Consider the following 21,381-nt stretch of genomic DNA (forward strand, 5'->3'; position numbering starts at 1 on the left):
TAAAGTAATTTTCTGTAACATAGAGGCTCAAATTTTCACAATTGTTGAGGTGCTAAAAAACTATTTCTAGTGAATATATATCTATATATATATATATATATTTTACAGTCTAGTGAATAATTTGATAATAAAAATAATGCATGACATATTAGAAAAAAATGTATTATTAATAATTAAAGTTGCATGTTAAAACTTTTTTTTTTAGGGTAATGCATGCTGTTATTTCATAATTAATTAATAAATTTAAGTGCGGATTCAATTGTCAATTATTTATAAAAATGATATTTATGTAATTTACTAGGTAGTATGGGTTAAAAAAGGATTTTTAGAAATCCTTTCATTTTAATGTAGTGTAGATATAGATTGGATATGTGAGGGTACCATTTGAATATGATATATAGACTAAATTATTTATGTTGTTGAGTGGGTCAAGTTTTGTTAAGGAAACGAGTTATAGTTCATGTGTTAACAAAAATTTGTTATAAATGACATAATCAATAATATTTGATATATCGAGGATAAATTCAATAACTTTAAACTACTGATCACCAAATTGACCATTGCTTACAAACTTATGACCATTTAATTTTATTTTATAGTATTTTGATAAATGTTTCACACTTATATCATTAGAATCACAATTTACTTAGTGGTTGTAATTGAAATCCTTACAATTTATTTTTAGATTTCATTAGGTTAATGGTTAGTCCAATAATATAAGTAAAATTTTAAAGCTCCCACTTTATAGTCGAAGATATATGTTTAATAATTTTAGCATAAAGGTTTTCAAGGTTGAATACTTGAGTGTAAAATTTCCAAATATTGAGTTTAAGGATGAAAATTGTATTTTATTAAATTAAAATAATAAATAATAAAATAAAAACAAACATATTATTAAATATTAAAAAAAAATAGAACGATATATATATTTTTTCGAAAAGCCCGAGTACCGGTACTTGCCGAGAGGGGGAAAATTCGATCAATTTAACCTAAAAAAGTTTAGTTCCGCTAAAATAAAAATTATAAAAGTTCAAATACCGAAATACAATATACTCGAGAATCTTACATGGAAATGGCATTGCAGGGACATAACTGAAATTTAACCCAATTTTCTCGTGGCAAGCGTGGACCTTCGGTTGAATCGGACAGATAGGAAATTGGGCTTTAAGCCCAATAATAAAAGGTGCCTCTGTGGCCCAATGACGTCGCCTTAGGGTTTATACAAGTATCAAGGTCATCTCCTCATCTCTCTCATTCGCTCGGTGTACTTCAGGCCTTCGCTTCCGACATGGTGAGATTTTTGCTCCTAGTCTAACTCGCATGAATCTTTCGTTTCTTTCTGGCGATTGTTATATGTGAATTGTTCCTAGCATGCCTGAAGTCGTCAGTCTTGTTTGGGAATGATCGAAGCAAGTAACTGCATTGTTTCAGTTAGCTTTGATATTAATGTTAGTGTAAGTATTGCCTCCGAGTAATCAGACAAATTTGAATGATTTATTTGCAGGCTTTTGCGAAAGCTCAAAAGACGAAAGCATACTTCAAACGCTATCAGGTCAAGTACAAGAGAAGAAGAGGTATTTAAATTTTTTTTTTATACTTGAAAAGTTAATGGTCGGTTTCTGATAGTGCTTGATGATATACAGATGGCAAGACAGACTATCGGGCTAGGATTCGTCTCATTAATCAAGACAAGAACAAGTACAACACTCCCAAATACCGCTTTGTTGTTAGATTTGTATCCCCATAACAGTTGGCTAATTAGTGCCATTGATTTGTTGTTTTCTTTTGCAGCGGTTTTTTTACAGAACTTGCATGAGTGAATTGGATCTTCCTCGCTCTTTTTTCCCCACTTATTTTTTAACATGAGGAATCTTTATGCTTTCCTTCAATAATAGGAATTCTTATTTTGATGCACACTCGTGAGTCCCGTCCCGACCTCCAGATGCATTGTAGCATTAGGATATATAGATCGGTCCATCGATTAGTGTTGGAAGCTATTGTAGGCAGCCTTGTAACATTATGCGGTTGTTTTATCCCTAAATTTATCCCAATAGGATAAATCCTCTTTTTATGATTTATTAAGATTACTTCAAGTCCTTGATTTTCTTTGGTTTCCTTTGGATGCTTTTGATGTTCTGTTAATATGTATCTTTACTTTTTTATGAGCATTTTTTGTTTTGAACGGTGAGATATATATGTTCGGCAAAGGAGACCTTAACGATTATTTGTAGACTAATAAGGATATTACAGCGCAAATAGTATCTTCTAGCATTGCTGGTGATATGGTTCTTGCCGCAGCTTATTCTCATGAGTTACCTAATTATGGTCTTGAAGTTGGTCTAACAAATTATGCGGCAGGTAACTTTTCCAGTGTGAGTCTATTCGGGACGGTCCTTTTTGATCTTTTATTAACTTCTTATCTGAATACTGTTTAGCTTACTGTACTGGACTTCTCTTGGCTCGTCGTGTCTTGAAGAAGCTTGAGATGGACAAAGAGTACGAGGGTAATCTCGAGGTACTCTACCTACCCTCTATTGACCTTATCTAAAAGCAAAACCAAATAAATTAAACAAAATGAAGTAATATACCTCTTCTGTTATGGCTCAACTCTTCCGTCATTACTTGTGTCCACTGAAAGCATTTGTATCATGTATCATTAGGTCACCGGAGAGGATTTCTCTGTGGAACCCACAGACAGCCGAAGGCCCTTCAGAGCTCTCCTTGATGTTGGTCTAGTCCGAACAACAACGGGAAACCGTGTTTTTGGTGCACTCAAGGTATTTAGTTAGTCCATGTTAGATGAACTACAATATCCGGCTCTTTTTCTTGTTTATAATATTTTAGTATTTGTGCTTCTAGCTTTACATGGTTTGATGAATTTCACATGAGTAGCTTTATTTATTTTCAAAACTGTGATTGGATACAAAATGAGTAATAATTCACCTTTAACCAACTATATTTTATATGACATATGCATCATGCATATGTGCGTGTACCCATATTTATATATTTTGTTCTTTCTGACATCTGTTCCACGTCCGATCTTCAAAGTTCGTTATAACTTAGTGGCTTATTACAATTATGGTGAGAAGTTTGTAAGTTCACTGGATTTTTTAATAATTACAAATTGACCAGTAGGACAGTTTGAGCTCTTGGTATCTTTCTCAAACCATTGTATTTTTAGAGACTGAATCTATATGTACTTTCATGACACAGGGAGCTTTGGATGGTGGATTGGATGTTCCACACAGTGTCAAGAGGTTTGCTGGTTTTTCAAAGGACAGCAAGGAGCTCGATGCTGAGGTTCACCGCAAATACATATTTGGCAGGCACGTCGCTGATTACATGAGGGTAAACTTTCAGAAGCTAATATAAGTGCATAGTTGACTTAGAAATCAGAGTAGTCATGAAAAATCATGTTCACCATGAGTTTTAATCCACAGTCCTTGATGGAGGATGAGCCAGATAAGTATCAATCTCACTTCAGCGGATACATCAAAAAGGGAATTGATCCCGACAGCATCGAAGAGGTGTTGAAGAAAGTTCACGCTGCTATTCGTTCAGAACCGTTGGCGAAGAAAACTGAGAAGCAACCACCAAAGGAGCACAAGAGGTAAAAGGCAAACTCTATTCGTTAATCGTGATTAAACTTGCGTTTTAGTTTTCAACTTTGATACGAGCTGTTTACTGTGTGGCATTATTTAATGAATTTTAAGGAGTTACTGTTGTCTGATAGGTTTAACTTGAAGAAGCTCACGTATGAAGAAAGGAAGGCCAAGTTGGTTGAGCGTTTGAATGCGTTGAATTCTGCTGCTGGAGCTGATGAAGATGACGATGATGAGTGATTCAACACGACGAGCATGTATTTCAACCAATTCTATCATTACAAACCATTTAGTTTAAGTGAGAAGATCCATAGATTTTTTTTTTTTTTTGATATTCTCCTAGGGCGATTTTGCAGCTTTTGAGGCGTTTCTGTCATCTATATGTTTTAGTTTTAGTTGCACAGTTCAATTATGAGAATCTGGGTATGAAGATATTAACTTGTTTCTGTCATCTACATGTTCTAGTTTTAGTCGGCAAAGTTCAATTATGAGATTCTGGGTATGAAGATGTTAACTTGTTTTTCTGATTTGCCAATTGCATCTTTTGTTTTCTTATATTTTGTTCGTTGGATCTAATATGTGATGCTTGATGATGCTGATCCATTCCTAGCATATCACACAGGAATTTTGTATTTTCATCATCTATATATACTTGTTCCTTTCATCTAAATTTTTTTTAACCTGTTTTTTTTTATGAATGTTTACATTTCACAAGAATTTGGGTTCGAAGAAACATACGTTTTCCTTAATAATATAAATTTTATAATCTGTGATAAAACTTACCTCCGAAATAACAAGGAAATATAAAATTTTCAAAGCAAAGGAGCAAAAGATTTCACCAATTGACTAAATTGTGTAATATATGAGCACTGTAGGTTCCGGTCGTCAAAAAGATCAATAACCGAGGCATGATTTAATTTCCATGACATAATATATTGAAAATTACACACGAGAATGAATGAACTAAATACCTAAATCAGATAAAATAAGATTGCAGTAAAGCAACACTTGATTTTGCATCAGAAGGGACTCTCAGGACGAACAAAAGTATTATCATCTAGGTAACAGAACACTTTGAAGATGTAAAATGTTCTACAACGAAAAAGGAAACATAAAATAATAAATAGCAAAACTGCATTAAAATCCTGGGATGCGGATACCAACTTATGTTTCATAATCTTAATCTTTTCACTCATCGTCCTCCTCGTCGTCATCATCAGCATCAACTGCAGAGTTAAGAGCATTCAATCGCTCAACCAAGCGAGCTTTTCTTTCTTCATATGTCAGCTTCTTCAAGTTGTACCTGTAATTCACCAACACCAAAACAAAAATGTTATGTTTTACTAAATGCAACTGTGAAGTGTGAAACAACACAGACAAGAAAACAGTCATCTTATGAACGATTAACAAAGTGCCAAACACCAAAGCTTCGTTTCTCTACCTCTTGTGTTCCTTGGGTGGTTGCTTGTTAGATTTCTTCGCTACTGGGTCTTTCCGAATGGCTGCATGGACTTTCTTGTACAATCCCTCAATGTTATCAGCATCAATACCTTTCTTGATATATTCGCTAAAGTGAGATTGATATTTCTCTGGTTCATCTTCCATCAAGGTCTGAAAAAACCATTTCAACAGAACATCTAACTTTTTTGATAAAAAATAAAAAATATTTACGGACGAAATAACCAACCTATTGTGAAATAAACTAACGCACTAAACATACCCGCATGTAGGCAGCAACATGACCACCAAAAATATACTTTCGATGAACTTCAGCATCGAGCTGCTTACCATCCTTGGAAAAACCAGCAAACCTCTTTTCACTGTGAGGAATGTCCAATCCACCATCCAAAGCCCCCTGCATTGTACAAATTGAGGTTCATTACATCCTTTACAACCCCCGCACACTCCCAAGTCAAAATAAGCATAAAAAACTACACTATAAGAATTAACACAAATTCACTGTTGAATGAAACTAATGAATTGCATCACAGTGAACAGTAATTTACTTTGTTTAAATGTACAAATACTGCAGCAGAGACCCCATATAAATTAAAACAATTTCACCCAGGTATACCACAATTAAAATCAAATGAGGACTTATAGGCCAATGAAATTGTGCAAATTAGGAACGCATAGTAAGTACTTAATAAAAAGTAAATTAGTTCCTAGGTAATATGACCAGATGCAAACATTGAGAAAAATAACCTAAACTAAATATTTAACAGTGAAAAACAAGATCATGCTAAAAATGCTTGCCAGTGCAAGTCACTCAGAAACACATCTCAAATGAACATTTTCGGAAAATATTAACAAAGTATTATACGCTTTATCATAAAATGACAATACAAACAACTTATTGATGAACTGGAAATTGCATATGCAGTCTCTAACAGAGTACCTTAAGAGCACCAAAAACACGATTTCCAGTTGTAGTTTTAACAAGACCAACATCAAGAAGAGCACGGAACGGCCTCCTGCTGTCTGCTGGCTCAACTGAGAAATCTTCACCAGTAGCCTAAGAATCCAAAATAATAGTTCATCAAGATTAAAATATAAGATAGGAAGTATGGCAAAAGGAAAACATCAATGTTCAAGATACCTCCACGTTGCCCTCGTATTCTTCGTCCATCTCGAGCATTTTCAAGACACGTCGAGCCAAGAGAAGTCCAGTACAATATGCTGAGCAGATTCCAATTGTTCAAACTTTATACAGACAGAAACGTTAAATGAAAAGTAGACATGGAAGAAAAAGGGACTAAAAATGCACCTGCAGCATAGTTAGTTAGACCAACTTCAAGCCCATACTTGGGAAGCTCATGAGAATAAGCTGAAGCGAGGACTATGTCACCAGCAATGCTAGCTGAAATAATTTGTGCTGTAATATCTTTGTTGGACTATTAAATTATGTTAAGGACATAATGCATAAAAGACATAGGTAGAATTTGAAGAAATATGCGGAAAAAAAACACAATATATGAGCTTGCACTTGAGCAATTATAAAGCAACGATGATCCATCCTTTTAAAAAAACAAAAGAATAGTAAATTTCTTTAAAAAAAAAAAGAGTTATAAAATAATCAGATTTGAGGACTTTAAGGATACAAAGCGGACAACAAATCGATACTTGGGAGTATTGTACTTGTTCTTATCCTGGTTGATCAGACGAATTCTGGCCCGATAATCAGTCTTCCCCTCTGGATGTTCAGATACATCAGAAAAGTTCAACAGAAACAAAAACACCGGAATATTATTATACAGGGAAAAATCACCTCTTCTTCTCTTAAACTTGACTTGATAACGTTTGAAGTAAGCTTTTGTTTTCTGAGCTTTGGCAAAAGCCTACAATAAATAGCTCATCGTTTAAGCAACCCAACATAGTAAATATTGCAACACAATAGAAGTTATATGACTTCTAATTCAAATTTCACGAGGCAATGACACTCGAAAACCAATAAAATTCACAGCAAGTTAACAAATTAAAATTCGTGAAGCGGAATGCTAAATCTACAAATAAGGAGACGAGTGACCAAAGATGGAGCTTTAGATTCGGGTAAGTCAAGGTAAATCTAGCTCAATTATTAGCTGCAGAAGATCTAGACGTGTTCAAGATAAAATTGAAGCAGATAATTGAAACAAGCATGAGAAAGAAAGTGAGGAGCTCTCACCATTGTTGAATCTGGAAGAAAGAGCGGCTGCGACGGCGGACCAGAAGAGAGAGAATTCGCTTATGTAGTAAACCCTAGGGTTTTTTCTTCCTTCTCATTTCGACCCATTGATATTGTTCTTGCATTTGGGCCAGGCCCGTCCATTGTACAGGCAGTATAAAAGAAATTGAATGAAGGGCATAATTGTCCTTTTGTTTTAAAGTAAAAAAAAAAAAATTGGGGAAAGGATAATTGAAGGACACGTGTATGGAGGTAAGTGTGTAGGTGGCATGTGGTTAAAATGGATAAAAAAAAAAAGCGGGGGAGAAATTTCTGCTTCGAATCCGAAACAGAGGGGAAGAGGAAGAAAGCAAAGGAGATGAGCAGAGAAGAAGGGAGGGAATTTTGAAACGGATTTGAGATATAGGAACTGGACTTCTGATAAGTTTCTGTAAGATATAGAATCCCTAATAAGTTGAATTTGTGGGTTTTGTTAATGAAGTGTTTATTTTGATGTTGTGAGTATTCTAGGGTTTTAGATGAGATGGGGGATGGGTTGTGATAAGCAGTTAGGTGGAGGATTCGTGAATTCATGCTCAAGGAAAATGGGTTTGTTTGGGTAGAGCGCACACAGGATTTTCGAAGGTTGAGGAAGAGAGAGAAATTGGTGTGCTAAAATTAAAATAAAAAAAAATTGTTGGAAAATTGAGACCAATTAGGTGAGATTGGGATTTGGAAGGTAAAGACAAACTTTTTGCAAACAGACTTTAACCCCCAATGAAAACTAGAGAAGTTTCCGCAAAATTGAGAATTTTATAAAACTAAGAATCAAATTGGAAATTACCTAAAACAAATTAACTTGGCATAAATAGCAAATAATCAATTGCACAATGATTATTATAACTACTAAATTTACATCCATATTTTTGTTAGTTCACTACTTTACTTCCAGATTCAGGCCATGATTGTTCAAAATCAGAATCGATATAAATTAGTTAAACAATTATGAAATTAATCAGTTTTAGCATTGTAAAAAGCAAGGGTAATCAATTAATTAAACTTAAACAAAGTAATTTTGATCATTGCCATGGCATCACAAGAAATTTTTTCTGCTGGACGACATCCTTGAGGGAGAACAAGCAAGCTACTCGCCTGGGTTATATCTCAAATTCACATTTAGTTCAGGTTCCCATTCCATGCCAAACAAAATGACCCAACACAGGAAGTGCATAATCCTCACAAGAACAAACTCGCATGGCTTTCCCTTATTGTTTTCCTACAAGAGACATGAGACAAATGGCTCATAGCTTCCTTAAGATCCCTTGACAATAAATATTCGACCGCCTCAGTATCTCCCCTGCACAAATCAAACGTCTTCTTGTTAAAATATAACTCTAAACCACATATTTTATGTACGCAAGAACGTTTGAATTTAAAAGTATCTATCCGAAGCCAAGCTGTTACACAAAGAGAATAAACCGCATTCATGCACCATCTGAGAAACACAACTATCAATTCTAATATTACAGTCTAAAAATTAAAGAATCAAACTATTTACTGTAGAAAATGCCTTACTTGTCCGTTCCATGTTTGTCCAACAGATGTGTGGTTTCGTTGTTCTCCTTGCATGTTTCTTTCATCCCCTTGTGAAAATCTTTGACCTTCAGTAGAGCCTGGGTACGATCCATGACTCTGTCCTTGACCATAAGACGCTCCCGTTCCGTGGCCATGATATCCACCTTGCCCATAAGCTCCACCCTGTGCAGAATTAAAACCACTACCAGAATTACCCTGTCCTGGTGGAGGTACATAATCTCTCTGACCTCCTTGGGGATGATGATAATTTCCTTGCACATCATGGTTATAACTGCCCTGCCCCCTTTGGTTGTTGTAGTTTCCCTGATAAGAAGGCGTAGGAACTCTTCCTCCCTGATAGGGGTCTCTTCCTTCAGGGGCATAACTGTTCGCATGTGAAGGATCTCTCCTTTCTCCAGGCCCTGGTGGACCATAATGTTGGGGTGGACCTTGAGGCGAATAGTTCTGTGAAGGGCCAAAATTGCGTCCATCTCCTTGCATAGAACCCTGTTGACTGTAGGATGGATTACCCTGCCAATTTGGTGCTGATCTGTTTCCCCTATCGTATCTTGGTTGGTCAGCATTTCTGTTCCGATCACGATACCTTCCCCCCTGCCTCCCATATTGAACAGGTGGTGGTCTTGGTATAATTGTTCCATTAATATATTTGTCTCCTGATTATTAGAAAATAAATGTTGCAGAGTGCAAAGAAAGAAATGGTGCATTTAGTATCTAAGAAAAATTTAGTCGGGAGGATATATCACTTGCTTGATAACTATTAAAGCTGGCTTTACTCTTTTTCAATTTGGAAATTTCCGTACCTCCATACTCCTTGTTTACAGGGTCAATGTAAGAATCAGGTAATATAAAGACGACACCAGGCAGACCTAGAAAAAGAAATATGGAAAATCAGAATTGAGCATGGTATCTAAATGGCGGAATTAAATGTCATTAACAATTACCGCGAAATTTTTCTGATTCTTCTTCTGTCATCACAGCCTGAAACCCCTGATACGTAGTTGTACTACAAGCATACATTTTCTTTTTTGCCTCTTCCACACTGTTCGTGTTTTGGGAGGGGAAAAAAGGTTAAACAAAGGCACAAAATTTTCCAAATTAACCACCTCAAAATACGATAGCTCAGTAACTTCAATCAATTTAGATGCGACCAAAAATGTGAAAATGTAGTGAACATGGTAAACATAACTATGTAGTGATCATACTATAGCAACAAAAGCAATATTCTCTCGAAGCATGCCATGATTAGTTAGACAGCAAAATCACCATTTAAGATAACTATGGGTGTTAAAAGCCAATTTACCTACATGATAACTCATATTCTTATTACAGGACTGTTGCATAACCATATAATATCTAAAAGTTAATAAAACCAGAGGATAAATATCCTGAGGTGACATTAAAATTGATCTCATAACCATACAAATATATGGATTTCAATAGCTTAACCTTGTCACAACTAGTCCAACCCGCAGTGGCCAGTGGGAACATAATAACACCATCACCATTCCATCAACTAAGCCCACATACTCCAGCAAAAACAAGGAGCATAGAAAGAGAGGCGCAACCTCCACCTCTCATATTTGGAATAATATATCAAGTTCTTGTGACTTTCAGAGAGTATTTGATCACCCAAGAACATGACAAGGGGAAAAAATACAATCCCATTAAAGTGGTATCTGGTTCAGGATGATGAATGAAGCATGTTACAGAAACAAAAAAAAAAAAACAAAATGTAATAATAATAAAAAAAATGGTGGCGTTACTTAGGAGACCAGAATAGAAGCAATTGAATGATGATATACTCAGGTTTACACGTTAAATTCAATAAATAAGAATTTGGAGTCATTTCATATCTGCAGCATAGCCTGGTGACTGAAAACTGTAAAGGAACAAAATTAGTCATCCCAAATAATATTGGGATCTCCTAGCAACATGCGGTGGATGAAGAATTCAAAAAAACAAAAAACTATAAGTGTGCATAGCCACACCTAGATGTCTTCGCTTTATCAATCAGAATAACGAAGTAATAAAAAAAATGCAAGTCGGAATAGTCAACATTCAAATAGTTAAAACAAAAACTATCATGAAACGTTGAAGAGACAAAATATTAACCAAGTTTCGACTCTCGTGTAGATAGTATTGAGGCAACAGATGCAGCATGAAAATTATAAAACTTAGCGTTTTGCACAGGTTTAAAATAAAGATAACCTTATATTTAAGCCTTTGGCACAGGTTTCTTCGTAGGTCCGAACCATTTCCTCCGGAGTGGGTTTGGGATCCTTGGGGAATTCCATGGTGATGAGCCAGTGGTTGTAGTCGCAGCCCTCGAATAGTATTGTATCGGGCCCTATCTTGTCATCTTCGTTATTGCTCCCAAACGATGATCGAGAAGAGAAAGCCATGGACGACGATCTCAGTGGACAATAAAGAGAAATCATAGCTGGAGACTTAGATAGTGAAGGAGCTGAAGGACAAGAAATTGAGTAGAAAGTTTGAGCAGATACTGCCGACGTAGCAGAAACATGGCGGTGGAGAACGGAAATGGCGGACAAGGTGCGGCGGAGACGAAGTGAATACAATGCCATAATCGTTGCAAGACTGTAATCGGAATGGAGAAGAAGCAAGAGACGTGGTTGTGTTAGGGTTTACGGGAGAGTTATCCCGAAAGGGTTTTGGGTGAAATTGAAAATGGCGACACTGGATCCCTGTTGATGGCGGTTCTTCAAAGGTGAAGCGAACCGCTTCATAACGGCGTCGTTTTAAATCTGTCTAATTGATTTGACATTTATTTTGGAAAATTTTAATTAATTTGAACTGTGACAGAAAAAAAACATGAAATATAAACAATAATATATTCAGTACTAACATGTAGAGGGTGGGGATCGAACTCATAACATTTTGATTGAAGATATATGTCAATTACCGCTTAATTATACTCACTTTGACAAATATAAACAAGTAAGATGTCGTGGATGGAAAAAGTTTATAAAACTAATCGTCGTGATCAAATATTTACAGATATATTCAATTTGTTTTATTTATTTATTTTTATATGATTTGCTCCTAATTTAATTTGACTGTGATTTGCAGAGCTTAGGGTAATTTGAATTATTTCCCCTTTTCTCTATTTGATTTGACGATAATTTACCGAAATTTGGAGGATGGCATTGTTTGTTTAGATTTTATTATACACTCAAAATTTTTATTTGATATTTCTCCCTCAATCTCGTGCATCAATAAATAGAGAAAATGGGTTGTTTATTGGTTCAAACAGGTTAAGGTAAGGGAATAGATTTAAATATCACGATGTCCACCTACGTATAACTCAAATGAAAAAAATAATTAGAAAACATGAGTTTTAAAAAGTAGGTAAAAATAAATACTGCATTAGAAAAATGGCTATCTAGTTCGAAGGCTTTATTTATTTCTCCAATTGTTTTAATTATTGTTATTACTCAAAAACTTTTAAAGTTATCGTCTTAAAATTTGTTTTCAACGTATTTGTAAATTTGATAATTTTTAACAGATTAAAGATGAAATTAGAAAAAACAAAGGAGTATTGCTTATATTTTGTTTTAAGTAATTGACTTGTCGAATTATCAAAATTCCAACATTAAAAAACAACTTTCCTTGTCAACAATTGACCGCATAGCGCAGTGGATTAGCGCGTCTGACTTCGGATCAGAAGGTCGTGGGTTCGACTCCCACTGTGGTCGAAATTTTATTTTTCTTTATTATTCTTTTCCTTTTGCCTGCCTTAATGCTTATGTTTCTTTGTGGCACGTCCTAACGAAACGACACGTCGTTTGTCTATAACTTGTCGCGTTACGAGTCACGACACGAGTGACGAGAATGTTTCCCTAAATTTCATCTCTCCCTTCTCCCGCCCTCTCTGATGGCTGGCTGCTGCAGGACTGTTGCTAAAACCCACGAAAGACAGTTTTTGAATACTAGGGTTTAGCTCTGCTTCTTCCATCATTCTTCCACACTGTAAGTTCTCTTTCTGAATTTTCGTTTTCCCATTCTTAACTACTGTCTCTCTACTCTCTCTCGCGCCCCTTCTTAGCTTTTCGAGTTTTTTTCAGATCTGTTATTGATTGTGATGCAGACTTCCCCTTCCCTGTTTGGTTGCCCAGAATCAGAACTTTATGAATTACTTTGTGCCAGTATCTTTTTTAGAATTATCAGATTGAAGCATGAATAGGGAATGCCATATCCTCCATCTCCAGCCACAGCTAGGTCATGTTGTTTTCGTTCATACGTAATTCAAACTTCCTTTTCGTTCTTGATATATTGCAGTTGAAAAGAGATCTTGTGTGACCATTTCCTGGCTGAGGAAAAATGGCTTCAGTTGTACAGCCGCCCTCCCTTAAAAAACGGGAGTCATCCGCGACGAGAGAGGAGGATCAGCTTATTATAACTCCTCTTGGGGCTGGCAATGAAGTGGGTCGGTCCTGCGTATATATGTCTTACAAAGGCAAAATTGTATTGGTACGCTTTGAACTCATCATAATTTCCCATTCGATATCTGAGCATAGCATACAGAACTACTATTGTATTATTGTAAACGTACTACTTCTTTTTCCCCCCTCACTATTGTTGGATGGTAGTTCGATTGTGGAATTCACCCGGCTTACTCTGGAATGGCTGCTTTGCCATACTTTGATGAGATTGACCCGTCAACGATTGATGTCCTGCTCATTACCCAGTATGTATTCCCTTCGTTCTATCTTTCCTTTTTAAATATTCTTACAATGCACTTTAAACTCAACTGTTCTCTGGTTATTTGCTGATGCTCTTGAGAATGGGTATAAGGTCACTCATCACTGTTATAAATCTTTGCTCCTGAAGAGAAAATCTGTTCCTTCATGATCACATTCTTTCTGGACACAACGTTTGCATTTTGTTAAAACCCATGTTTTCTTATTAAAATCAATGGCTTTGTGAGCATGGTAAATGCAAATATACACAAGGAGAAAGGTTGTTTTTGACTGCATTGCTTTATCTGCCCTCGACATGAGGTTCTAGTTGTTTCAGCCTCATTTATTTTCTGCCTCAGTTTTTGTTTTCCTCTAATTAAGATAAGTTTATGCAAACTTGTTTTGCAGCTTTCATTTGGATCATGCTGCATCACTTCCTTATTTTTTGGAGAAGGTACTTCGCTTGCTAATAAGAATTGCAATGTGTTTTTCGTTGAATTCAGAAACTAATTTAGCATTAATATGATAGACTACATTCAAAGGGCGAGTTTTTATGACATATGCTACAAAAGCAATCTACAAGTTGTTGCTGTCAGACTTTGTAAAAGTGAGCAAGGTTTCTGTTGAAGATATGCTGTATGATGAGCAAGACATAAATCGTTCCATGGACAAAATTGAGGTAAATGATTGCTTATGATGGATGTATCTTAGCCTGCTGTTTCATCCATGGTGATTAATATAGATAAAATTTCTTATAGGAAATTTTAGTAATTCTACCAACTGTTTATCAAATTTATTTATTGACTCATAGTGAAGTTCCAGCATGCTGATATTTTTATAACTTACTGATCCACCAGTTGCTGTATAGATCTCTACGTGTGAATCTAAGGGGCAAACAACAATAGAAGAGCCTGTTCTATTACAAGGCTTCTAAATTATGAATCAAAACGCGTACTATTTTGTTTTTAAATATTGCATACAATGCACAACTAAAGGATGAAACTTAAATATATCAACAATAATATTCAATAAATATGGAATAGAAATATTGACTTAATGTTGATATTAATGGGAACTTCATTTATATGTTGAAAATTCAAACATTTCTCTCTGAGTCTGTCCCTATCGCCTTCCACTGTAGTTGGTTTATTTTTTCCCATTAAATTGCTTGAATTTCAGTTCTCATAGTTTTAAGAATAGAAAATAGTAGAAAAATGGAGACGGTATTTTACTGTATTCATGTATTTTTCTCTGAATTCTTGAAATGAACTGTTTTTTAAAGTGTAATAACTTGATTTAAATGTTATATTTCTAAAATGAACATGTATAAGAAACTGAAAGCAGAAGAATAGTAAATACCCTTCCATACACTTTTTTGAAGTTGAAAACAATCAAAACCAGTTTTTAGAACAATTTTGAAAAGAAAAAGACCAAACTGCCCTCAAGCTTGCTATGATTCCCGAGAAGCCTCTTATTGAAGGAGAGAATAAATTAAAAAGATATCTGTGATAATTATCTCACTGGCCCACGAGATAATGGTGATAATGAACCATCTATATCAGAATGCACATTGCTTTATATTGATTATGTTGTTGTCAACTTGCATAGCTTTCATCTCCATGCGTCCTGTCTAACAATTCTGTACGTCAGTTCTTCTCTTATTTAATAACAGTGGACAGTAATTTCAGGTCATTGATTTCCATCAAACAGTAGAAGTAAATGGTATTCGGTTTTGGTGTTACACTGCTGGTCACGTCCTTGGTGCTGCCATGTTTATGGTGGATATTGCTGGTGTCCGAGTCCTCTACACTGGAGACTATTCACGTGAAGAAGATCGGCATCTTCGAGCTGCTGAAATGCCTCAATTTTCCCCTGATGTTTGCATAATTGAATCTACATACGGTGTTCAGCTCCATCAACCACGACATATCCGAGAAAAGCGCTTCACTGATGTGGTACATTCGACCATTTCTCAAGGTGGTCGTGTGCTGATTCCAGCTTTTGCCCTTGGCCGTGCCCAGGAACTCCTCCTTATTCTTGATGAGTACTGGGCGAATCATCCTGAGCTCCATAATATTCCCATATATTATGCCTCTCCTCTGGCAAAAAGATGTTTGACTGTATACGAGACATACACACTCTCAATGAATGATAGGATCCAGAATGCTAAATCAAATCCCTTTAGATTCAAGTACATATCCCCACTAAAGAGTATTGAAGTTTTTAAGGATGTTGGTCCATCTGTGGTGATGGCCAGCCCTGGTGGCCTTCAGAGTGGTTTGTCAAGACAACTCTTTGACATGTGGTGTTCTGATAAGAAGAATGCCTGTGTGCTTCCTGGTTATGTTGTTGAAGGGACATTGGCTAAGACTATAATCAATGAACCAAAGGAAGTTACCCTCATGAATGGACTTATGGCTCCTCTCAACATGCAGGTTCATTACATTTCCTTCTCTGCCCATGCTGACTTTGCACAGACCAGCGCATTCTTGGAAGAGCTCATGCCACCCAATATAATTCTTGTGCATGGAGAAGCTAATGAGATGGGGAGGCTCAAACAGAAGCTTATATCCCAGTTTGCCGATCGGAATACAAAAATTCTTACTCCCAAGAATTGTCAGTCTGTAGAAATGTACTTCAACTCTCAGAAGATGGCAAAAACTATTGGGAGATTGGCCGAGAAGACCCCAGAGGCTGGTGAAACTGTCAGCGGTTTACTGGTGAAGAAAGGATTTGCGTATCAGATAATGGCATCAGATGATCTACACATCTTCTCTCAGCTATCAACTGCAAACATTAACCAGCGTATTACAATTCCATACTCCAACGCCTTTAATGTGATTGTGCGTCGGCTCAAACAGGTATATGAGAGTGTAGAATCTTTGACGGATGAGGAGTCTGGGGTTCCGGCAATTTGTGTGCACGATCGAGTGACAGTGAAGCATGAGTCGGAGAAGCACGTGTCACTTCACTGGACGTCAGACCCGTTAAGCGACATGGTATCAGATTCTGTTGTAGCTTTAATCCTGAACATCAATCGCGAGGTTCCGAAAGTAATTGTGGAGTCAGAGGCTGCAAAAACAGAGGAAGAGAACGAGAAGAAAGCAGAGAAGGTAATCCATGCGCTCCTTGTTTCACTTTTTGGCGATGTGAAGTTGGGAGAAAATGGGAAGCTGGTGATTAACGTCGATGGGAGTATAGCGGAGTTGGATAAACAAAGTGGGGAGGTAGAGAGTGAAAATGAAGGTCTGAAGGAAAGAGTAAAAACAGCATTCCGGCGAATCCAATGTGCTGTGAAGCCAATTCCTCTATCTGCATCTTAGCTTTTTAGCTATATTTGGCATGTACAAGTACAACTAATTTGGATCCTTGTATCAACAAATATGTATAAGTTTTTACTTCGCCATTTCCCTTGCCGTCGCTGCCTCCTGAATCCTTATTGACAAAAAAAAGAATGACATTAAATTAAAATTTTTAGTGAGTCCCATGAATTATATGTAATGTAAAACTTTTGTTTTTGCTTTTGTTTGTATGTTGTTTGTCCACTTGGACTTTGGGAATTGTCTAAAAAAAAAAAGAAAAAGAGAGAGGGGTGTAAAAGTCATATGCCATATCATATATGAATGGTGTTGAGCAAATGACAGCTAAGGCAGCCAGCAACTGAGAGATTCAAATAAATAATTTTGTGTTTGTTTAATGTTAGGCTTTGCGTTTGCGTTTGCGTTTGCCTTCATTTATAATCTACTACCTAATTCATAATTCAACCCCAAAACTGGAACAACTCTGAGAGAGAGAGAGAGGGCAAGCATGCCCTAGGCCGGGGGAAGAGAGAGACGGTACGCAGAAATTAACTTTGCGTCAACTCGATTCCCCTTCCCATTGCATTTTACAAGATCTCGGTCTTCCAATCGGCATTGTGGTATGCACTCTATTTCTTTAATCTTCCCTAATCTTTTTGCATTTCAGGAGCTGTTCATACATTTTACGATTCTCTTCTGAATGTAAGGATATCAATGGTTTTGCGTTTGCCTTTTACATTTAGCTATCCACAATCTTCAGCCGACTCCGGAGCGGGCTGCATTTTGCTTCGTGAAATCATTTATATCTTGTGTTCTCCTTTCAGAAACTATATTTGTTTTGCTTCTCTCTCTCCATCCCTCCCTATGATTGCAGATGCAATGCGGGAGGAGAAATTGTGGCGTTGGTATTCTTTTTAAACTTCTTTTTTCTTCAACCCGTGCATACACGAAGTTCCCTCCTTCTTCTCCATCTGTTGTTTTTTAGGAAAAAAATACGAGTTCTCGGTACCGACTGCATGTATGTATTTGTGGATCTTATCTCTCTCTCCTTTTTAGATTTCATTTTTCATAAATAGCTTGAACTTGTCTGTCGTAAAATGATGCAGAATCGAATCCGATAATTCGAGCTTGCTAACTGTGGATTATATTTCCCTATCACCAAATTCTGTGTATGACTATGGAATATAGTGGTAGATCGGGGTAATGTTAGCATGAATATCAACTCCTCAAGAGATCTGCGAAACGCTGCAAAATTTGCTCATAAGTTTTTGGGGTTCATTTCGAGGGAAGGAGCAGTATCTATCTCCTTCCTCGCTGCTCTTTCCTGCGGATCTTTCTTTGTACCTTTTACTCTCTGCTTTGGTACAAGAGTGATGCCTGCTGCGCATGCATGTAACTTTCAAGATGATTGTGAGTTGCCAGTTGCGACTTTGATGTTAACTTCTTTGATTTTGATTTACGTTCATGCTTAATTCTCCATAAATAATAATAGATTTTGTATTCATGGCTACTTATAAAACAAAGCGCATTATGTCAGGATTTAAAATTCTTCCCCTTAAGATAACGTGTCTAGATAACAACAGCAGTTGGCATTCTACACCTACGTCCAGAATTCAAATGACATACTCATATTGCTAAATTTTGTTGAAATTGTGGCTCTTGCTGGAAGAATTACATATGATGTTGTTTTAGATTGAGGAAAGATGTATTGTTTTCATGATTGGCTTTGGTTGTTGTGGTTCTTTCTGCACTTGTAAATCCTGGGTCTGGCTGATTTAATTAAGAGATACGTGCAACAGTTGATATTTAACATACAATGTTGATGTTTTGCTTCTTCCTTCACTGTACTTGTTTGAATGCTTTTTGGCAGAAACTTGCGTGGTTAAGGTCATGGAGAATTCTAAGGCATTGTTAAACATGAGAAATCTGATGTACTCTGGAAAGCATGCTCTACTTCCTCCTAAAAGTCCATTTCCTAGTGGTTCCTCTTCAAATTTTACTGATTATTTCCCCAATCCAATTATTGGGTCAAGAGCAGTGCAGAATCCCAGAGAGGGAAATGTGCACCACCATCGAACATCATCTGGAAGTCTTCTGATGGAGGAGCAACCTTCTTGGCTTGATGATCTCCTCGATGAGCCTGAAACACCTGTTCAAAGAGGTGGTCATCGACGTTCATCGAGTGATTCCTTTGCCTACCTAGATGCAGTAAATGTTTCCAATGCAAAGTATACTCAAGATGACTCGAGATGTAAAAATATATCTTTACCTTCCTGGGCATCACTAGACTTCGAACCCCGGAAAGATGCACATCAAACTTCATTTCATATGCAAGCAAGCTGGATCAAACAAAAGAACAGGACACGGGAATTGCCTCCAACTACATTGATTCCTAATCAAGGTGTTCACCCATCTGCAAAGAGTAGCATTCTTCTTGAAAGTTCAAGGCCATTAAGTACACCACTGGAAGCAAATGGATTATCGTCAACGACTACTGAAAAGCAGGATTCAGCAGAAACTGGTCTGCAGGATCCGAAGCCAACTCAGAGAATAGAAAGTCCTAATGTTAAGCCAGTTCTGACTGATACAGATAATAAAAGAGCCAAACAGTAAGTTTTGCATTACTTATTATTTACATTTTTTATATCAAAAGTAGTTCTCTCTCTCTGCACAAAATTTTGAATTCTGGCTTGCAACCGTGTCTCCCAGTTACTACCAGTCTATTTGTTAGTCCTGTGCCATCTTTAGCTAGTTCATGTCGGAACCTGTTACTCTAGTCTTTTTGAGTTTTGTGGTATGCTTTTCACTGGAATTAGTTTAATGTTTTTCTTTCCTCAGGATCTGTGTTGAGGAAGTCTAATACTAGAATTGGAGGGTTATTTATTTATTATTATTTTTTTGGTGGTATAATTAGAATTCAACTTGTAGAAAAGCATCAGTCTTGCACAATTGTTAAATTGTTCTTAGGTGCTTGGAAATGCAATGTCGTTTTTTCCTATTCAATCCCTCGTCTTATTATGTGGATCATTTAAGTTTTTATCTGTTGTGCTTTTATATCTGCATTTGGATGTATTATGCTATACTTCGGGGCACTATGACCTACATTATCTGCATCTCCTCCAATTGTGAGCAGAATTGGTTATTTTTCTACATAGGTATTCTTCTGTGGCACTTTCTTGATAGGTTAATGCACCCCTCTTTCCCACCCTCAATTTTGGGACGTGTGCTCATACAGGAATTTGGAGAGGATCTGAATATCAAACTTACTGAATTGAATGGATGTCTGTGGTAGTGACAACTAAATATAAGTTGCAGAATTGAAGTGAAAGTTGTTGCAGAGAGGATTCTACCTTATGATTTAACTTGACATGTTATGAATACAGGCAATTTGCTCAACGTTCACGTGTACGGAAACTTCAGTACATTGCAGAGCTAGAAAGGAACGTACAAGCTTTACAAGCAGAAGGCTCTGAAGTTTCTGCCGAGCTCGAATTTCTCAGTCAGCAAAACTTAATTCTTAGCATGGAGAATAAAGCACTCAAGCAACGATTGGAAAGTTTATCTCAGGAGCAGCTTATAAAATACTGTGAGCCTCCATACTCTCAACTTGACTTTTAACAGTTGGTTCCAATGACCATCTTTTTATGATGTTGAATTGGTTTGAGATGAAAATTCTGCTCATTTCCAACTGAATTTCCAAAAAAGAAATGTAGTTTCCATAAGTTGCTTTTCTAAGAAGACGTCAATGTGATGTTATTATATATAGTGGAGCATGAAGTGCTGGAGAGGGAGATTGGAAGACTACGAGTGTTGTATCAAAAACAGCAGCAGCCGCAGTTACCACCTTCCAGCCTTAAACGCAGCAAGAGCAGAGACCTTGAGACACAGTTTGGTAATCTGTCTTTGAGACAGGACGGGCATGCGGGTGCGGAGTCCGTGACGGGGCAAGTCCACATCTAGATTTGTAAATCAGTTGAAGTTGTTCGGAGGGGCCACTGCCCAGTTTGTGGATTTGTCGTGCAGGATAACCAGAGGCCAGTGAGCAGTCAGCACTCCATTTGTTTGTTGGCCATAGTAGATGTTAATGAAAAGCACCTGGCTGTCATTGCTGCACTGCAAAATGTTCTCTTTGGGGCGGGTGACTTTGCCGGAGGTGATATATATTATCTACGAATGGTCTTCTATGGTTTATTGTGACGATGTACCGTAATTCTAATAGGTGTATTGTATTTTATAAGTCCAACGTTCCTTTTGGGGTTGGGGAGCAATTTTTTTTTTCTTTTCCCATCAAATGCAAATGCATCCATAAGTTTGGATGTCGTGGGCATGACATGATGGATCTAACAATTTCAGTGGCCATACATGATTGTGGGCAGATGTACAAGCTCCACTGACGCCATTTGAACGGAGATACTCTTCATATCTTTGCTTATTTACATGCTATATTGGGGCCATACAGAAGAATGCTTCATAATTTTATTCTGATCACTTAATGATATTAAATTTCACCTTCAACGCTTCTCCAATGGTTGCTAATA

The 21,381-nt window shown here is 36.8% G+C and overlaps 5 protein-coding genes and 1 non-coding gene across 8 annotated transcripts; 4 read left to right on the forward strand and 2 right to left on the reverse strand.

Annotated features, from left to right (window-relative positions):
- Positions 1-1,385: 1,385 nt before the first annotated feature.
- LOC111019752 (large ribosomal subunit protein uL18) lies at positions 1,386-4,132 on the forward strand. 2 transcript variants are annotated; one of them, XM_088117227.1, is made up of 9 exons: positions 1,386-1,409; positions 1,505-1,574; positions 1,644-1,735; positions 2,232-2,358; positions 2,436-2,515; positions 2,661-2,777; positions 3,217-3,351; positions 3,444-3,613; positions 3,737-4,132. In XM_088117227.1, the coding sequence occupies exons 1-9, from the start codon at positions 1,401-1,403 to the stop codon at positions 3,843-3,845; spliced, it is 909 nt and encodes a 302-aa protein (XP_087973353.1). In that variant the 5' UTR covers positions 1,386-1,400; the 3' UTR covers positions 3,846-4,132. The 2 variants fall into 2 exon arrangements, with proteins under 2 accessions (XP_087973353.1, XP_087973354.1); XM_088117228.1 differs by lacking the exon at positions 1,386-1,409 and having other exon boundaries at positions 1,499-1,574; positions 1,644-1,698; positions 1,792-2,358.
- A 428-nt stretch (positions 4,133-4,560) lies between these two features.
- LOC111019739 (large ribosomal subunit protein uL18) lies at positions 4,561-7,424 on the reverse strand. The gene is made up of 9 exons (XM_022296172.2): positions 7,270-7,424; positions 6,874-6,943; positions 6,707-6,798; positions 6,373-6,499; positions 6,205-6,284; positions 6,004-6,120; positions 5,326-5,460; positions 5,047-5,216; positions 4,561-4,908 (listed from the first exon to the last, which is right to left on the reverse strand). Exons 1-9 carry the CDS (start codon positions 7,270-7,272, stop codon positions 4,794-4,796), a joined length of 909 nt encoding a protein of 302 aa, XP_022151864.1. The 5' UTR covers positions 7,273-7,424; the 3' UTR covers positions 4,561-4,793.
- Positions 7,425-8,213: 789 nt separating this feature from the next.
- MORF1 (multiple organellar RNA editing factor) lies at positions 8,214-11,551 on the reverse strand. Its single transcript, XM_022296248.2, has 5 exons — positions 11,053-11,551; positions 9,786-9,883; positions 9,645-9,710; positions 8,824-9,497; positions 8,214-8,605 (listed from the first exon to the last, which is right to left on the reverse strand). Exons 1-5 carry the CDS (start codon positions 11,427-11,429, stop codon positions 8,594-8,596), a joined length of 1,227 nt encoding a protein of 408 aa, XP_022151940.1. The 5' UTR covers positions 11,430-11,551; the 3' UTR covers positions 8,214-8,593.
- Positions 11,552-12,486: 935 nt separating this feature from the next.
- On the forward strand, positions 12,487-12,560 carry TRNAR-UCG (transfer RNA arginine (anticodon UCG)). Its single transcript has one exon. It is a non-coding gene; the product is annotated as a tRNA-Arg (tRNA).
- Positions 12,561-12,676: 116 nt separating this feature from the next.
- CPSF73-I (cleavage and polyadenylation specificity factor 73-I) lies at positions 12,677-16,960 on the forward strand. Its single transcript, XM_022296122.2, has 6 exons — positions 12,677-12,834; positions 13,144-13,335; positions 13,455-13,552; positions 13,953-13,998; positions 14,074-14,223; positions 15,233-16,960. Exons 2-6 carry the CDS (start codon positions 13,186-13,188, stop codon positions 16,865-16,867), a joined length of 2,079 nt encoding a protein of 692 aa, XP_022151814.1. The 5' UTR covers positions 12,677-12,834; positions 13,144-13,185; the 3' UTR covers positions 16,868-16,960.
- A 255-nt stretch (positions 16,961-17,215) lies between these two features.
- LOC111019709 (uncharacterized protein At4g06598) lies at positions 17,216-21,358 on the forward strand. 2 transcript variants are annotated; one of them, XM_022296125.2, is made up of 6 exons: positions 17,216-17,463; positions 17,718-17,861; positions 17,950-18,253; positions 18,714-19,452; positions 20,227-20,429; positions 20,610-21,358. In XM_022296125.2, exons 4-6 carry the CDS (start codon positions 18,734-18,736, stop codon positions 20,801-20,803), a joined length of 1,116 nt encoding a protein of 371 aa, XP_022151817.1. In that variant the 5' UTR covers positions 17,216-17,463; positions 17,718-17,861; positions 17,950-18,253; positions 18,714-18,733; the 3' UTR covers positions 20,804-21,358. The 2 variants fall into 2 exon arrangements, with proteins under 2 accessions (XP_022151817.1, XP_022151815.1); XM_022296123.2 differs by lacking the exons at positions 17,718-17,861; positions 17,950-18,253.
- The last annotated feature ends 23 nt before the right edge of the window (positions 21,359-21,381 follow it).

Source organism: Momordica charantia (assembly GCF_013281855.1).
Source record: "Momordica charantia cultivar OHB3-1 chromosome 9 unlocalized genomic scaffold, Mcharantia_2.0 BLBB01000009.1, whole genome shotgun sequence".
Lineage (NCBI taxonomy): Eukaryota > Viridiplantae > Streptophyta > Magnoliopsida > Cucurbitales > Cucurbitaceae > Momordica > Momordica charantia.

Excerpts from the sequence above, each read along its gene's own strand:
- LOC111019752 (XM_088117227.1), top strand. Across the intron at positions 1,736-2,231 it reads ACCGCTTTGTTGTTAGATTT|ACTAATAAGGATATTACAGC; the intron begins GTATCCCCATAA and ends GATTATTTGTAG. Across the intron at positions 2,778-3,216 it reads GTGTTTTTGGTGCACTCAAG|GGAGCTTTGGATGGTGGATT; the intron begins GTATTTAGTTAG and ends TTCATGACACAG.
- LOC111019739 (XM_022296172.2), bottom strand. Across the intron at positions 6,121-6,204 it reads AATACGAGGGCAACGTGGAG|GCTACTGGTGAAGATTTCTC; the intron begins GTATCTTGAACA and ends TTGGATTCTTAG. Across the intron at positions 4,909-5,046 it reads CCACCCAAGGAACACAAGAG|GTACAACTTGAAGAAGCTGA; the intron begins GTAGAGAAACGA and ends GGTGAATTACAG.
- MORF1 (XM_022296248.2), bottom strand. The coding sequence starts at position 11,429 with ATGGCATTGTATTCACTTCGTCTCCGCCGCACCTTGTCCGCCATTTCC. Across the intron at positions 9,884-11,052 it reads GCCAAAGGCTTAAATATAAG|TGTGGAAGAGGCAAAAAAGA; the intron begins GTTATCTTTATT and ends AAACACGAACAG. Across the intron at positions 9,711-9,785 it reads AGAATCAGAAAAATTTCGCG|GTCTGCCTGGTGTCGTCTTT; the intron begins GTAATTGTTAAT and ends TTCTTTTTCTAG.
- CPSF73-I (XM_022296122.2), top strand. The coding sequence starts at position 13,186 with ATGGCTTCAGTTGTACAGCCGCCCTCCCTTAAAAAACGGGAGTCATCC. Across the intron at positions 13,336-13,454 it reads ACAAAGGCAAAATTGTATTG|TTCGATTGTGGAATTCACCC; the intron begins GTACGCTTTGAA and ends GTTGGATGGTAG. Across the intron at positions 13,553-13,952 it reads GATGTCCTGCTCATTACCCA|CTTTCATTTGGATCATGCTG; the intron begins GTATGTATTCCC and ends CTTGTTTTGCAG.
- LOC111019709 (XM_022296125.2), top strand. The coding sequence starts at position 18,734 with ATGGAGAATTCTAAGGCATTGTTAAACATGAGAAATCTGATGTACTCT. Across the intron at positions 19,453-20,226 it reads GATAATAAAAGAGCCAAACA|GCAATTTGCTCAACGTTCAC; the intron begins GTAAGTTTTGCA and ends TTATGAATACAG. Across the intron at positions 20,430-20,609 it reads GGAGCAGCTTATAAAATACT|TGGAGCATGAAGTGCTGGAG; the intron begins GTGAGCCTCCAT and ends TATTATATATAG.